Source organism: Hypomesus nipponensis, chromosome 5, assembly GCF_054491055.1.
Source record: "Hypomesus nipponensis isolate SF chromosome 5, ASM5449105v1, whole genome shotgun sequence".
NCBI lineage: Eukaryota > Metazoa > Chordata > Actinopteri > Osmeriformes > Osmeridae > Hypomesus > Hypomesus nipponensis.
In genome coordinates this window covers 6,287,501-6,304,206 of record NC_140365.1, presented here as the reverse complement: position 1 = coordinate 6,304,206, position 16,706 = coordinate 6,287,501, and the positions used below count along the sequence as shown (strand labels likewise).

At 45.9% G+C, this 16,706-nt stretch overlaps 2 protein-coding genes across 2 annotated transcripts in view; one reads left to right on the top strand and one right to left on the bottom strand.

The window, feature by feature from the left end:
- Positions 1-921: 921 nt before the first annotated feature.
- LOC146288146 (A disintegrin and metalloproteinase with thrombospondin motifs 15-like) lies at positions 922-13,109 on the bottom strand. Its single transcript, XM_084698504.1, has 8 exons — positions 11,917-13,109; positions 7,879-8,011; positions 7,444-7,611; positions 5,686-5,972; positions 5,257-5,434; positions 4,978-5,153; positions 3,721-3,896; positions 922-3,555 (listed from the first exon to the last, which is right to left on the bottom strand). Exons 1-8 carry the CDS (start codon positions 12,868-12,870, stop codon positions 2,760-2,762), a joined length of 2,868 nt encoding a protein of 955 aa, XP_084554630.1. The 5' UTR covers positions 12,871-13,109; the 3' UTR covers positions 922-2,759.
- Positions 13,110-14,759: 1,650 nt separating this feature from the next.
- Positions 14,760-16,706, top strand: part of LOC146288145 (A disintegrin and metalloproteinase with thrombospondin motifs 8-like) — an 11,316-nt gene continuing 9,369 nt past the window's right edge. Inside the window, exon 1 of the mRNA XM_084698617.1 lies at positions 14,760-15,759. Coding sequence (XP_084554743.1) covers positions 15,031-15,759 — 729 coding nt within the window. The 5' untranslated portion in view covers positions 14,760-15,030. The remainder of the gene's footprint in view (positions 15,760-16,706) is intronic.

The window sequence follows — 16,706 nt, the reverse complement described above, 5'->3', positions numbered from 1 at the left end:
TGTTGTTCTGAAGATACTGGATGAATTCAAATGTAATCATTGCCTGTAAGATCCCCTCTGTAGGTGAACAGGACGTAGACTCTTTAGACTTGAGAAATGGCACTGATAGAGCTGAGGCCCTGGAATGTTTGAGATTTATTGGGGAGAAGCTGTATTGCGGTACTTTAAATCACTAATACCTCTCTATCATATGGTTCCTTGGAACGAGCTCTCCTGAAAACGTCTGCATGTTTTCTTTTTCACGTCTGCTGTGCAGACACTGCCCTAAATATTTCTTGATAAATAATTATTTCGCCTTTCAGAGAAAACTTGCAACCTGACTCTGTTATGAACTTGAACTTTGGTCAACAGGGCCAAGAAAGAAAACCCTCCTCCAGTTTGCGTCCAGGTTTATTTCAATCTGCTTTATGTAGGTCAAGTGAATCAAGATTTCGTACCACCGACATAACAATACCTTCAGCTTGATGTAATACCCTGGTCTGCAACAATACCTCCTGTGCTGGGCCCTGACCCCTTCTCTCAATGCCTATATATATACTTCAGTCACAAAGCGAAACTGCCATACATGGCTATGCTCTGGAAGGCTCCAGATGTAACATTTTCCTGCTTGCAATTTGGTTCGCCTCTCTTCTCCTCACCCCTCCCTCATCTTCCCCTCTGGTCTCTCTCTCCCTCTCCTTTTCTTGCTCATTTGATAACAGTCCAGGCTTTCAATTTGCCCCACATTTCTAAAACAACCTCTGGAAAATGATATAAACACATGAGTAACAGGCACAAGTAGAACACGAGAAAGGGACTTTTGTATGTCGTAAACAGTACGTGCTTTTTCGTGATTCACTGTAGGGCAACCCTGCTAGGGGAGGCCTGTTATGATCGCCGAAGTTGCACAAGGACAAACAACACGATTCAACCAGCTCAAGATTTGTTTGTAAATGGTTTTATTTGGAATAAATATCTTAAAGTCAAGGACAATTCAAAAGGCCAGCATAGACACACAAAAAATATGAAAAAAGTATTTACATGACTTATTTGAGCACAGCCGAATGAATGTATACATAGTATACAAGGCAGCCCATGCAGGACGTTTAAGTCTTTTGCTGTACAAACTGCAAAATATGACAAAGAAAAAATATTCCAAGTAATACAGGAACCATCTTTTAGATGGACAATGTGGTCCCTCTTAAGAACCAAAACAAGAAGTATATAATGGATTACAGGGTTTCATTAAGTGTGTACAAATAACGTTTCGCTTCAGGTTGTTGGGATGTGAACATAGAGGTCCAGTATAACACACATTCTGTACCGCCTCCAAGACTTCATGCCAGGGTTTGTTTTCACCACTCGATCCTTTCAACGATAATAACTTAGCTATGACAACTGTGCCGGACAGGCGGGAATTTAGCAGCTGCACCACTGGCTCAACAAATGGACAAGAGATACCATGACTTTGGGTCATGTGATGAAAGCAAGGAGAGAGACAAACAGTCCCACTGAACAATAGATGAAACGTAAACATGTCTGTCTGTGTGTGTGTGTGGGGGGATGTGGGGAGGTTCAGGCACCAGACTAAGTCAACACGGCTGCTGACCAGTGAAGTGTGGGTTGTAGCCGAGCCTGCTGAATGATGACATCACTGAGAGCTGGCTAGCGTATCAGCTGACAGGGTGCAGACCAGCGGTGGAGTGGGCAGATTGTCCTGTCCGGTTCTCTACTCACACCGTGACTTTACCTGCTTCCTCAATAGACACCAGTGCCAATTGAGCTGATAGTTTTAACATTTTAACATTAAACATGTTTCCATTAATGCACTATTAAGTCTGTATAGTTCTACAGGTAGTTTTTTTCCTAGGTTGCAAGGAGAGCTGAACGGACACCCATGTCCACTACACCTCTCACTTTTGTCATTGCTTAAGAAATGGTGAGCATGTTGTTTTTTATTGAACAAAAGAAGAAAGAGTGAAGCATTAGAAGACAAATGCCTCATTTTTGATACTGTAGTATCCAACTGCAGTAATTACTGAACCAGGATAATACACAGACATGTCCAACATAACCCAGCTGAACTAAAGCCTTCTCTATGCTTCTCTAACAACACTGAATGTACCAATCAGATCCTGTCTCCTGGTGCTTATTGTGCTTATTGTTGTCATTCCACGCCTGAATTTAAGCGTTGACTGTTTAGGCAGGATGACGGTTCTTGCAGTACAAGAGCATTTGTTCGTCCAGTTTGCTGATGTTCTTTCAGTACTGTCAGTTTGATTTACATCACCCAACACGATCTTGATTGTTGATGATTATTTCGGACCATTTGCTCGCCATCTATATGTTAAAACAGTGCACTGTTATAGCCGCTAAACCTAACCATAACCTGAAACCAACATTAATGATCAACAACCAAGTAAACTGACCGATTTCTGGCTAAATGGATATCCCATGTAACATAAGAACACAACTTTTTTCAGATTATGTTGGCCAGAGGTAGACTTCTACCTCTGATGGCTGATTGGCCGATCAGTGACCAAAGGTCAACAACCCTCCAGAAAACCGTCTCTCCCCTGCACATGTTTTTCATCGTCTTGTCTGTCCCATGTTGCAGGCAGATGCTCACGATGTACCCAAAAACATGGATTCTGATTGATTTCCTTGTTGTTGTTGGTAGGTTGTTTTTTTCCCTTGTCCTGTACATTATTTGACCGGCATGCTGTACTGGTCCATAGGGCGGGGGTTATGCTGTGAAGAGGGAGGGGAAGAGGGGATCACTAACAAGGGGGTAGGGAACAGAAGTCCAGCTCCTGTGGTTTGCGTTTGCCGGTACAGTGGTCCCGGGGTAGCAGCAGACCTGTCTGCGTGGTGCAGCGCAGGGGCCGCCTCTTAAAGCCCTTTCCGCAGGATTTGGAGCAGGACGACCACTCCCCGATATCCCACATGGGACAGGGGTCCCCGCACACCCTGGTGGCCGAGAGTCTCTGGGTGGGCTCGCAGTCCGCCCTGGGCTCCCCGTCGGGCCCCAGACATTGCACCATCCTCCTCTGGAGCCCGGCTCCGCACGTCACCGAGCACTCGTCCCACCCGGCCGCCGACCACTTCCCCGGGACTGAGCCCTCCTTGCTGTAGGAGGTCTTCTTCAGGACGTCCCCGCCCTTCTCCTCCTCTCCCTCCTCGGCCAGCACGCTGTTGTGGGAGCGGGCGCGGCCCTCCTTCTTCAGGGCCTTGTCCTCCTTGCTCTCCCTGGCCAGGTAGAAGGAGTAGCGGATGCGAGGAGGGGTCATCTGGCCCACGGAGAGAACCTCCACAGTCAGGGCCTCTCGGATGGGTTTGACAGCCAGCAGGGTCTCTGACTGGCCGCCCGTCCCGCTGTAGCGGAGCAGGCTTCCCTTCACGATGATGTCCCTCTCCACGGCAGACACCACGTAGTTGCCGTTGAGCAGATACTGGCCGTGGTGGTTCTTCACGGCCAGGTAGTTGTCATCGCTCACCATGCCCTTGTAGCCCCGCTGACGGACGTCTATGTTGGAGGCGCCCACGGGCAGCATGACCACAAAGTTATAGCCATGTCTGTAAGGAAGCACATCGAACACGTCAAACATACATTCACTGTTTACACACTGTATGACTGTATACTTCATTTCGTTCGGAAATTTCAACGCGATTTAATATCGTGTTGCGAGCAAGGATGACAAGTGTTGTGTGTAAACGACAGCTGTGCCTCAGCAGACTCACATGGGCTTGGTGAAGAGGCCCGACACCTTTTTGCAGCTCTTGTTGTCTCCACCACAGATACCGCACCTGTCGAACTTCTTACTGGAGCCCAGCTTGCCGTCACAGCCAGCCTTGATGCACTTCCCCTGGACACACACGGCCGAGGAGTCTGGGGAACAGGGAGTCCCATCCACCACCTGCAGGATGAAAGGTATTCCTTATCCTACTGGTCTGAGGTTGATCCCTTTGACAGGCGTGATAAAGTGTAAATCCGCAGGATAATATGACAAATAACTCCCCTGCCACGCTAACACTAGGCAAGCAGCCTTGAGACCTGGTAGAAAACCAATGTGTTTACAGTCATTCCTGGTTCCCCTCGGTCTGAACAGGACCCTAACACATGACCAGTCTGAGTGGAGGCAGTCGACCATGTCGGTCTGCTCCCCATGTCTGTGTCTGCAGGGGTCAACGGGGCTGATGAAAAATGTGACCGATAACACAACGTGTCTGTGAGCATGGCCTCAACACCGTTTTTTTCCATCACATGACGTGGAACGTCTAAAGTCTAGACAAGGGAGACGTGGGGCTGCTGGTTTGACGTACAGCACAGTGCTGTAAGATAAGCCACCAGGCAGCCTTTTCTGCCTCTGGCTTTTTTTATTCGACAGCTAGCCCAGTCAGCAGCTAATCCCACCTCGGTGTGGTGTGCCCCAGTGCTGCGTCCTGACCTCCCCCTGGGGGTCTCCTGGCTGGAGGCTCTGGCAGGACGACACAGTCAGACGTGGACCACAGCTCTGGGCCAGGACAGGGGCTCCTGCTCAGGATCACTCCACACCACTCTATCGGAGAGAGATAAGCCCTCTCTCTATCCTATCTTCAGTTCTGTCTTCCTCTCTCCTCTCTTCTCTCTCTCTCTCTCTCTCTCTCTCTCTCTCTCTGTCTCTCTCTCTCTCTCTCTCTCTCTCTCTCTCTCTCTCTCTCTCTCTCTCTCTTTCTCTCTTCTCTTTTCTGAACTGAAGTTATGTTTGTGGGCCCGGTTTCCCGATAATGATGGTCGTCTAATGCATGAAACTTTCCAACAATGGAGATACTGTACGTTTGTTTCCCAAATCAGCACTGTTGTTAGAAAGTGTATAGTCAGTATCTTACTGTAAAATACATTGTTGAGAGTTTGTCTGCCAGAGAAAGCTGGCTAATGTGACATACAGTCGGCCTAACCACATTCACATAGCAACTAAGAGAAATATTTCACTGTGTTTTTCAGTCAGGGCTACTGACCTTGGGTGCGAGGACGTAGAAGTATCCAGTCCCATTGGCTCTGCAGATCAGCTTGCACTTGTCCTTTGGGGAGACCCCGGAGTACTTAGGCACCCACACCACGGAGGGTGTGAGGCGGTTGGTGTTGAGACTGAAGCCGTTAAACGCCTCACACTGCTCCTCGCGGTAGCTCTTACCTGCACCAGAGGGAAGAAAGGGTCACAAGGTCAAAGGTGAAGTGACTTGAGGTTGAACCAGAAAACATTGAGCATAGTTGTCTGTTTTGAGCCAAGTGGGTACCTGTGTCAGGGCAGGGGTTCAGGTTGCAGGAGCGGTACTTGACCCGCACACCTTGGCAGTATCTGCCCCCGTTTGATGGTACTGGGTTCTCACATTCTCTCTTAGCCAGCTGGACGCCTCCACCGCAAGTACGGGAGCACGACCCAAACGCTCCCCATTTACCCCATTTTCCATCCACCTGGGGGAACACACACACACACCAAACACACACCACTTGTGGGTTATGTCAGGTTTCACAACAACATGATAGCCTAGCTACGTCACCCCCACCGCAGGGCTCTCTGGTGGCACTCTCCTGTCCGCACATACACGACACTTCTCACGCCGCCGCGAGAATTCTTTGAAAGATGAGCTTTTACGAGGTGTTTGAGGTGTGCGCGCGGGCGTGTTGATGCGTGCGTGTGCGTGCGTGTGCTGTGCTCGCCGTACCTTGGCCGTGTGAACGTCCCGCCTGTTGATGCAGACCCCCCGCATGCACACCTGTGCGTCCCCGCAGCTGGTGCCATCAGCCCAGGGGAAGTGGCGCGTCTGACACACCAGCTGGCCGCGGGTCTTCCCCGTGCACCATAGACGGCCGCAGGGGGGCTGCATGAAGGGGCAGGGCTTGGAGCCCTCGCCGAACGCCAGCTCGCACTGACGGTCCAGGCTGTAGGAGGTGCCGGGGAGCACGTCAGGCAGAGCCAGGGGCTTCTGCGGCTGGTCCAGCAGACACTCGCCTGAGGAAGACAGCAGAGCAGCCGTGAGCCACAACAACAGTTTCCCTTTCCAAAGTGATTGTCTTTGTATTTGTTTCTTTTAGACGTTTGTAAAATAAACCGCATTTGGTACGGTTCGGCGGACATGGACGTGCATGCTTTGCACATTGCACGTCGCTTGTGTGCACAGAAGTGTGTGTGTGAGTGTGTGTGCTGATTAGACCAGCGAAAAGCCTCATGGTCAGTCACCCAACCAAGCCCCCAACGTCGGGGGCTTCACAATATGTGGATGGTTCATTACACAGACCCCATACACACACACACACATGCACACAGCCAGACACAAAACACACACAGGAGGGGGCACCTCTTTCTCCTAAAACACATACACACACTCGCCGCTCTTGTTTAACCCCTCGCTGTGCCTGAGCGGTCTGCGTCGTGTCTGCTTGGGAGAGCAGTGCTACGATAAGCGGCAGACAAGGCTTCTTCCTGGAACAGCCTATGAATAGTCTGGCTTTGACGAGCCAGTGCTAGGTAACATGAAAGACTAGAGGAAGAGTCGGTTGAGGAGGCACGCCTTCTCACCCAAATAAGAGTGGATCAGGAGCAACCCCATAACTTCATTTAACCTATTTACATCCTATGGAGAATTCACACAGCGGCCAGGGAACCAGACTCTGAGGGTGACATTCCACATCTCTCGCTATGTCTGAGAATCATTCCTCGCTTCTGTCTAGATTTCCTGAAAAGGGCACAAAAACTAGCAGACCGTCATTCTATTTTAACCTTCGTGGGAAACAGTGAGGACTACACCTAACTGACCAAACCTCTTTGGCGGTTCTCTGTGGAACATCCCCTTTAATTTGGGACAGCTGGTCAGGATAGCAGGCCTTGAAATACCAGTTTGTCACTGAACAGAATCCAGACCTTGGGGTTCGCCCTGCTTGGCACACTTTCCACATTCAAGAGAATCGCTGTCTGAAGGCAGTGTAGAGCAACTACATTCTATAGTAGTCTACACTAGAATGTGCAGCTCTCTGGTGCCAGAATTGTCTGCAGATGATCCACAGCAGATTTCCTCCAAATTCTAAGTCGATTGAGGACTCTTAGGCGAAACAATAGTTAGACCAGAGGAATACTTTCACCTTCCAAAATAAGTGCAACTACTTCTGCCATTACCCCCATTCATCCATGTGTCCCCTATGACTGATCTGGTGACAAACATACCAGAGTCGGAACAGAGGAAGCTTTGTGATTATGTGAAGAGTGTTAAGATAAGCATGCGCTTATTCGATGTGACCAGCCGGTTGCCAACACAAAATCTGATGTTTTTACGTTGTCAACCCATGAGCACAGACCGAGGCTTCAGGCGCCATGGCAATCTCGAGCAAGGCTTCACGTCTCCATATCAAACACTCTCCCTGCTTCCCCATGGCGGCCACACCCCAGGGGCCAGAGGTCAGAGGTCAGGGGCCGGGCGATGACTCACCATGTCCGCTGTCCAAGAAGTCAGTGATGATGGCGGCGCTGCAGGGAGACCAGGGGCTGGTGCGGTTGATCTGGATGAGAGTGGGAGACATCATGTGGTTGTCCTTCAGCTTCCCAAACACCTCCTCACAGGCCTTCACGTTGTCATGGGGCATGTTGAAGACGTGACCTGGAGGGGGGGAAAGGAGGCAGGCAAGCGGGAAATCCTGTCAGCTGTCTGAGTCAATAGAGTGGAAACATTCAGCTGCGATGAAGGCAGAGTCAAATTGAATACTGACACTGATTTGAACTCATATGATCTGTCCACACTTTAGCAGCTTTTGGTTCAGTCCAAACGACAAGCGCCTGTGCAGGTTTGTTTTGGTGATGCCATGTTGACTGACAGGAAGCGCGGGGTTCTGGTGAACACACTGCTGGCAGAGCAGGGCAGACTCACCGAGCTCGTGGGCGGTGGTGAAGGCAGATGGCAGGCCGTCATCCTCGATCACAGAGCAGCTCCTCTTGGGGTCGCACATGGTGCCCACATCAGCCATGCCCAGCGTGTCACAGGTGGAAGACCCACAAAGGTCCTGAACAGAAGACACACACCACAGACACACACTTCATTCAGTGAATTCAATACTATTCAAAAGCTCAATTGGACTAAATGAGATGAGACTCTTCAATTCATGCCAAGTGTTCTACTTGCATTTTTGGTACAGTACCGAACAGACCCACCCAAACAAGTCTATGAGGAAATAAATATCTCAGATTATAAAACCTTTTAGCCAGCAGCTAAATTTCCAAATATTTATTCCCTATATTTCAGGCGCAACCATGTTTAACATCCATTTGGACCAGCTGACTGTGTTTCAACACCACAGGGCACACTGAAGACCAGAGTAGTCCCTTTGACCTGGAGAAGGTCTCTGCTGTACCTGTGGTGATGGTGTGGTGTTTTGAGAACTTCCACCCATGTTTTAATCCCATACAAACATACTCTAAATCCCCCAATCTCAGCACCCATCACCCCCCTACACTACTTTGATCCTACATTTAAAACCCTCATCCAAAGTCAAGTCTTAAAGTGCTGTGACAAATTATTTACAGTATAGACCACAATTGCTGGCCGTTGAAAATCCAAACCAGATGTGTTCATGTGTGCAGGTCTGTGTGTGGGAACACTTATTAACACAAAAAACACAAGACTAAAAGGAACTGTGTTCCTAACTCTGACCTACTTCTTGCATCCGCAGTATATCTTTCCATTGGTTGTGGATCCAGCTGTTTAATAACAACGACCAATCCTGACGAGCTCTAAACAAATCCTCACGAGCAACCGTGTTTCTGTGGTGTCTCTTTAGCCTTCAGAACAGAACATTTAACCATGGACCACTTTTTTTTCTGGAGCGCCAGTAGCCAGTGGCACGCATGTTGCAACGATTCAAATCGCATCGGACACCACACCTTCAGGTTACGACGACCACTGGAAAACGGGCCCGATGCACCAATATCACAGTTAGGTTTTATGAGATCTGGAAGTACTTAGGTGTGTTCTCCCCCCTCCCCCACCCCTCACACTGGTGTCTATCATGGAAGTGAATAGCAAACTTAGTGTAGCGTTACTATCATCCATCCCTCTCTAGGGAAATATGATTTTGGCAGGTTTATGGTAAGAATCCATTACTAATTTCTTTGAGAAAGGCCTTTCACATACGGTGCACATTCTGTGCACATCGCAATACGGTCGTGCAAGCTGCAGAACAACCAGCGCTGTAGGCACTCCCAGGGCTAACTGAGGGATCTCCATCCAAACGACGGCTGGGTACGCACTTTATCAGACACAGCCTGTGCCTCGGGTCCTTTTGCAGCAGAATGTAAGCCATATCACATTGGCTTTATCGCTCAATGTCACATAAGTCACCCACATACACGCTGCAGATGCACATGTGGCTGTTCTCCAGAAGCCACCCCGCCCTGTAGCTCCAGTCATGTTATTTCAGGGAATGTAATATTCATGTTCAGCCGGAACTTGTCGAGTCACAGTATACTGTAGCTGCAGAATAGGTGATTGTGACGTTAGTATGCATGCCAGTGTGTCACATTACAGGCCATGTTCTCCTATCATATCACCACTATGTCAGAGAAGACTCCTCAAACAGCACTGACCCAGTTGGCACCCAGTGATACCAACATCAGATTTTCATTAGAGTTTTATAAAGTCCAAACTGTTCCATGTGTGTCCCCCCCCCCATCTCTCTCTCTCTCCCTCTTACTTTTTCTCTCTCTTTTATCTTCTCTTGTTCTCCCACTCTGTGACTCACAGCTGAGAGACATGGCTCTGTTAACCCCCGCTCAGTTTTACCATGTTTAATCAACATTGTGATTTGTATAGACACAAGGGAGGAGGAGGAGAGGTTGGGGTGGGGGGGGGGGGCAAGGAAGTTAGGATTACTGCCAATAGAGGAAGGAGAAAAAATGAGCCAAGAGGAGGGGTAGCTGGGTAACTGTGCGTCCCACAGGGAGTATCCCCTCTCATAATTACAGCTTCCCAGCTGAAGGTGAGTTCTGTTAGTCTTTCACGTCCACTTCAATGTTATGGAATACTAATTCTCATTTCTCTTGTGAAATGGTCTGAACGCCTGGGGCAGATTACTGAAACTGACTACATCAAGTCTTTTTTGCCTTCTTTAACAAGTCCCATTAGAGTTAACTTTACATCATGGGCATGGGATTGGAAAGGATTACCTGACGGAACCCTGCGTTTGCCAGTAATGACAACTCAATAGCATAGCACATGCAAAACTATTCTTAGTACTTTTGATGTTTACTGGTCTTTTACTACATAGCAACTCCATGACCAACAGTCAACTCTTTACAAATTACCTTCTAGAGTACTCTCTGAACAATCTACACAAATATTATGCATATTGATCTATTGATACTGCATGTTGTATTCCTGAAAAAAACTTTTAAAAAACTAAACCAACAAAAAAATCTAGTACTTGCATTGAACCATGGCATTGTTAGCTTTTTCCAAATAGATTTTTAGGTTGACAGGCTTGTATGGTGCTGATTAGAATGAAACAAATGATTTGGTCACTTTGAGGTTTGAGAAAAGAGAGTGGCCCATTATGCCACTCTACTCCAATCTAATGCTCCTAAATTTTATTTTACTGGGTGTAAATTTGAGGGACTTGATGAAGTGTTTTGAGTTTATTTTCGTTGTTGGCAGTGAGTCATTTGGGGTTGTTGTGTTGTTTACAGGTTCAGATGTGTTTTCCCTCATTCAGTCCACATGTTGGTCGACACTCTTACAAATGTGTCATATAGTATAATACGGTACAGCAAGCAAAAGGAGTCTCATACATCTGGAGTCAAGGACAGCCAGGGAATCAAGACACTTGTTGAATAACTCAGGGTGCTGATGTTACTTACTTGGGTAGAAACACGGGTAACTTATTTGACAGGTAAATCTTGTGGTTCGGTCTTATGTCTTTGGCATTGCACAGAAAGACATAAATAATCTGCTGGATAACGTGATCTTCTATGTGATATACTGTCAATGAGGCCAGGCACTGACGCAGCCTCTGGCTCTGTCATTACCAGCAGAAAGCTCTGACTCTGTAATTGTTTCCTCTGTTGATATTGGAGGTGGCAAGTAACTCTCTCCAACTAACGCTTGCCTGCTTTCTCCCTGCACAGCTCACCACAGACAGAACTGTGATTAACCAATGATTAATTATTGTGTATTTAATTACTTGTCAGTCTTTTGGTCCGTTTTTTCTGCAAGCACATCAAATATGCTATCTCAGTTAAATGAAATCTGACTGAGAGTGAACGGGTTCTGGCTGGTGGTTCAACTCATGTCAGCTACACAGTGTGCATGGAGTTTCACATTCTGGAAGGAATGTAGGGGTCATGTCAACTCTGACCCTGCATAAGGAGTTGAGAGACAATGATGAGTTACGGAGAAAACGTTTTTTAAGTGTCACACTGTCAACTGCTTCTCTAACGAACTCTAATGAAACCAAGTCAGAAGGTTTTGTCAGATGTGGTCATCTCAGGTCTGTCACATCCATCCACAATCTCTCAACGCAGAATGACTGCGTGTCCAGTCTCGCTTGGCTCAGAGCGATGGGTGGTCCCTTCCCCGCAGTGGGCGTGTCTCAACAGCTGGAGATGGTCTCAGTTCTCCAGAGGTGGTGAGTGTGTTTGAGTACAAACCAGTTCACATTAAAAGCTGATCTTCTTGTCAAAATATTGGAGAAAGAGTCATAATGGCTGTTGGATGAGACTGTGTCCTGTTGACACCAGCTCCCTATCCGTAAGTTTCCACACATGGAGAACAAGGACCACATGACAACACTGTTATTAACTGATTGGCACAATTCTGACCAATTAATAAACATTCAACACAGAAAAGAAAACATTGGTTGTGTAGTACAGAGTGTTACCTCGAAACTCCCATGTGAAAAATGAGGTACGATCTTACCTGCTTCGTGAACAGGATAGCTGTATCCCAGTACTCAGGGTGCTTGTCATTATTCTTGTTCATCTTTTTCTGCCAAGTGCAAAAGTTCCGCAGAGTCATGGCTGCGTTACCGGAAACCTTAGGTCCCTTGTCATCCTCGTTTAACACTATGAACTTGACAACTACGATGCTGATGGAGTTGAGTATACTGGGGTGTTTGTAGAGTCTAGCTGCCACTGACATAAGGGTTAGGAGGTAATGTTTGAGGTCATCGCCATGGAATTGTGCCATGGATTCATCTGCGACGATCAGCGCTTCCACGTATCTGGGGACAGAGGCGAATCTTTTGGATCTACCCAAGCCCTTTAACATTGTTTCGGCCACATCGTGTCCGTTTAAGTGCTTGTATTTCTGCAAAGACTGGGCGAGCTCGGGGCTCATACCGGTGTCCACTGCGCATCTGGATGTTGAATTCCCGCTAAGGTTGTGGTTTGCACGGCGTCGGAGAAAGTGCGCGCTCTTCGCGCTCCAAGTGTTTCCCAAAGTGGTGTCATTACGGACCGGGGTGATGAAATATTCCCACCCGTTGAAACCGAATGCCCCTTGCAAACCCTTGCACAGACTCAATGCTGCATAAGAATACCGGTCTGAGTTGACGTAGCCGGAGTAGAAGCACCGACTGAGGTCAGCACCAGCCCCAGAATTGGACGCTGAGGCAGGGTCCTGGGCAGAGATGGTGGGGGCAAGGAAATTAGAATCTGGATGTAATTCGAGCACCAAATCCTGCTGGAAAGCATTTATTTTAAGAATAATTCTCCCTTTTAGAATATCCTCAGCGTTGTCAAAACCGTTATTGTCATAGTTTTGGTCATCCAGTTTAGTTGGGAAGCAGAGTTCACTCTCCATACAATGGGCAAATTCTGAGTAAGTTATGAAAAAGTAGTAAAGAAGCACTGTCCTTATTAACATGAACATGTTTGTATTTAGCAATAAATGTAATGTTTTGGAATGGAAAAGAACGACTCTGCAGCTCAATATATGCGAAGATAGAGGTCAATACGAAAGAGAATAATCCAAGGTGCAATATTTTAAAACATTGCCGCTGTACGTCCTCTCAGAGTAAAATCCTCCAGGGTGTGACCTGTTCCCATCTTCCACCTGTCTTCTGAGGAGATTTCTGCCTTCTGAGGACTTTATGCATTTGGCGTCATGTGTAAACATAAAGACATTGTAATGCGTGTTTTTTGGGGAGGTGCTCTGGAAAGCTCATTGGTTATGCGTCTAGGTTCAAGGTTTACTCAGCAACCACTCGAATCTCTGCAAGTATTAGCATCATCCTCCGCTACATAAAACCGGGTCTCCCTCCCACTTTGGCGACTGTGCTTTGCGCGTGGAACTTATTCCACCTCCACAGCACATCTGTATCCAACGAAACGCCCAAATCAACGCGTCTCGTAATACAATGTATTGCCTAATCAATAGCATAATCCAATTGATTATACTTTGCTGATGTCTACTTTACTTTCTTGAATACATTTTCGAACATTCATAACAAATAGCAAGCGTAGGAGTGCGTAACTGCACACAGTTGTATTCCGTAGCCTAAGTATGCGTGTAAATGACTAAAAACTGTTTGCCCATGAATCCAACATGCAGCATAGACATAATCAAAAACGTTTGGATGCTGCCCACGCGGGACAGCCGTATTAAATGTTATGCTGCCCACGCGGGACAGAAGTATTACATTAAAAGAGCTTTTCAATGTGTCAAACATCAGTGCGCTCTTACACTCCACCTTCTGCGCTTACTGTTGTTGATTAAAAGAACATTACATTTTGTATTTGATCTGTTCCTGTCTTAATCCACAGAAAGAATGAATAGTTCTAAACACTGTGATTGCAGCCTTGTGGCATTCCGATGCATAATCATCGATCACTTCTTTCTTTCGTTAAACACGCGCGACATCTTGTGGCAAACAAGAAACTACAGTTGAATTATACATCTATAGAATAAATCCACAATTATTTTAATGCTTGTATAAATTACCGTAATACATACATTAAAAGTATAATCACGAAATGAATTAATAGTTAAAAACACATGACTGGATTTGATCTTGTTTGTTTCAAAAAAATGTTTTTTCATATCATAAATCCAGTAGGCCTTCTTCATCCTCAACATTTTGTGACACGACACTGCCACTTTGTGGAAAAACATTTTTAGGATATGTAATATTAATGTGATTGTCCCCCAGACTTCCCTTATTCATGAAGATCAAAGGATGACAGAATGAGATTTCAATTGTGTAATTACGTATAACTTCATATGGCTCATTTTAATTTATCAAGTAACTTTGAGACTTTATGAACCTATTATGGGTGCGTGATTTTCAAGAGATTAGGGTTTTTTTTAAATGTGGTGATACATAAAAATACAAATGGAAATGGCTGGACTATTTTGGCCAAGTTCTAATTGAGGGCAACTGTCGGCCAATGCCTCCATGGGCTATATCCAGTGGTGTATTGTGTTACAATGTGTGAATTTTCAGCCAGAGGCTATGCTTCACCTTGTCTCTTTAACAAATTGGGCACAGGCATACCATTGAGTTTTCACACTTGAAAAAACAAATGGGTACAGCGCAACTCTACAGAGTTTTTGACGGTCGGTGTTACGGAGGGGGCGTGCCTCTCCCGTCGCAATGGATCAATTGGATCTTGCTTGAGATTTTTTTTATTATGAACACGAGGGGGAGGAGAGACCAGCAGCGATGGAATCAAAAAATAAACCACTTAAGTTTTAGAAGAGCCAGGCTTATAAATACCACAGTCAGAGCAATCGCGTTGATTCACTCCGCAGCAATAGAACTCGAGCCCAGGCTCCAGCTTCACAAATTAGGGATTGATTTTCTTAGACTATTTTAAATTGAGTTTTATATTAAAACTTTTACCACTTGAAATATTCAATTGCAGTACATTTTAAACGACGGTGGGGTCAAAGCCTATGTTTAGTAGTGTTAGGTATATTTTGAATTGTATTTAGATATTCATCCATTCCGTTTATATTTGTAGGACGCGTCAAAGCTTCCGCTTTGAGTCATAGCACTTAACTTTGGTACCGTGCGTATGAAAACATACCATGGCTTCAACTTTGCACATAACCTTTTTAACTCTGTCCTTAACCAACTTGGCTCTATCGGAATTGTTCCAATCAGAGGAGATAATACCCGCCAAGACAAGTGTAAGAGGCGGCCATCTATGGAGAGGACACGAAGATCAACAAAGTTACAAGCTGAAAGCCTTTGGCCGCGAGTTCACGCTGAATTTGTCTCCGGACGACAATTTTGTTTCTCCCAGATTAAGCATTCAGCGAATTCAAGCAAGACATTTGTCTGCTCTTCTCAACAGTTCTGGATCTGGACATTTTTCCAGCGATGTCATGGAGACGGAGAAGAATCTGGAAGAGTATGCAGGCTGTTTCTACTCCGGGACAGTGGACACAGATCAGGACTCTATGGTTGCAGTTAGTTTGTGTCACGGCATACAAGGGTCATTCATTACGCACGGGGATGAATATGTCATTCAACCCAAAGTCAACGGCCATAGCAAAGCAGGCAGCTACACGTCGCAGGTGCACGTTATATCAAGGAGAGTTTTTACCCACCCTCGTGAATCTCAAAAGACTGCTTTTGATCAATTGAAAGACGCAAGATGGTTTATGGACTCTGATGACGGCAAGTCATATCACGATGCGGATGAGGTTCAGGGAAAGAAGCGGAGTCGACGCTTTGTCTCTGCGCCTAGATACATTGAAACACTGCTAGTTGCAGACTCCTCAATGACACAGTTTTATGGGGACGAAATCAAGGTGAGTTCTAACATAAATTAAATGAAAGATGACGCTACGTACAACCGTGTTTTTAGACAAAAACATTGACACATGCAATCAATTGTTTCCCCACATTCATTGCTTGAGAGGATCGTGTTCATATGCGTTATTACGCACGAATGTTTCCAAAGCACTCCAGTTTTCCAGACAGAATCACACCAAGTTCCTGAAATCGTTTATGAATCTGTCAAACCAGGGCAGCCAGGAGGGCGCGTGCCTGTGTAAGCAATTGCAGTCTAGTCCAGTCATTATAAAATCTCTCTACATCACAAACATGACTCACCCTCATCCCATGCTTACGGGAAAGCTTTTTTTCGATTAAAATACTAGCTAGAAACTTTTAAGAATGAAAAGAGCTTTGCAAATTTAAACACTCCCTTTTACATTGTAGTCGACGTCTTTGTTCACTTAAAGCAAACATTTAATTTTAAATAGGCCTATATGTTTTAATCATATCTGTATTTGATAATAAAAGTTGGCCTTCAAACTAAAAAAATCCTTTAGTTATTAACTAATTATTAACTAAAAAAAGTATTTGTTAGATTCATCCACCAACAGAATGGTAAATTCAACATAACTGTTCCATCGTGATCGAGCAGGTGCACGCGCGCCTAACGGTCGTCACTAGAAGAAAAAAAATGTATCTGTTCTTTGCAGAAAAATGTTTGTGGGAGCCCTGACTTAAAGTATATCACAGAATTACCAGCCTGTAATTGAATGAGAATGATAGCTTGACAGCTCATCTAGCGAGTGTTATTCAGTCCAAGGCATACTGTAGATCAGGACAGTGCAAAACTAACGTTTTCTCTGATTGGTAGTGAATATTACACAACTCAAATCAAAGTATTTTACAAAATGCAGAATATACTTTGCAATCCAATGCTTTTTAGCAGGTCCTTCCAAAGTGCAATGAAAGTAAGAAACGC

Excerpts from the sequence above, each read along its gene's own strand:
- LOC146288146 (XM_084698504.1), bottom strand. The coding sequence starts at position 12,870 with ATGTTCATGTTAATAAGGACAGTGCTTCTTTACTACTTTTTCATAACT. Across the intron at positions 5,973-7,443 it reads CTTCTTGGACAGCGGACATG|GCGAGTGTCTGCTGGACCAG; the intron begins GTGAGTCATCGC and ends TGTCTTCCTCAG. Across the intron at positions 3,556-3,720 it reads GGCCTCTTCACCAAGCCCAT|ACATGGCTATAACTTTGTGG; the intron begins GTGAGTCTGCTG and ends GCTTCCTTACAG.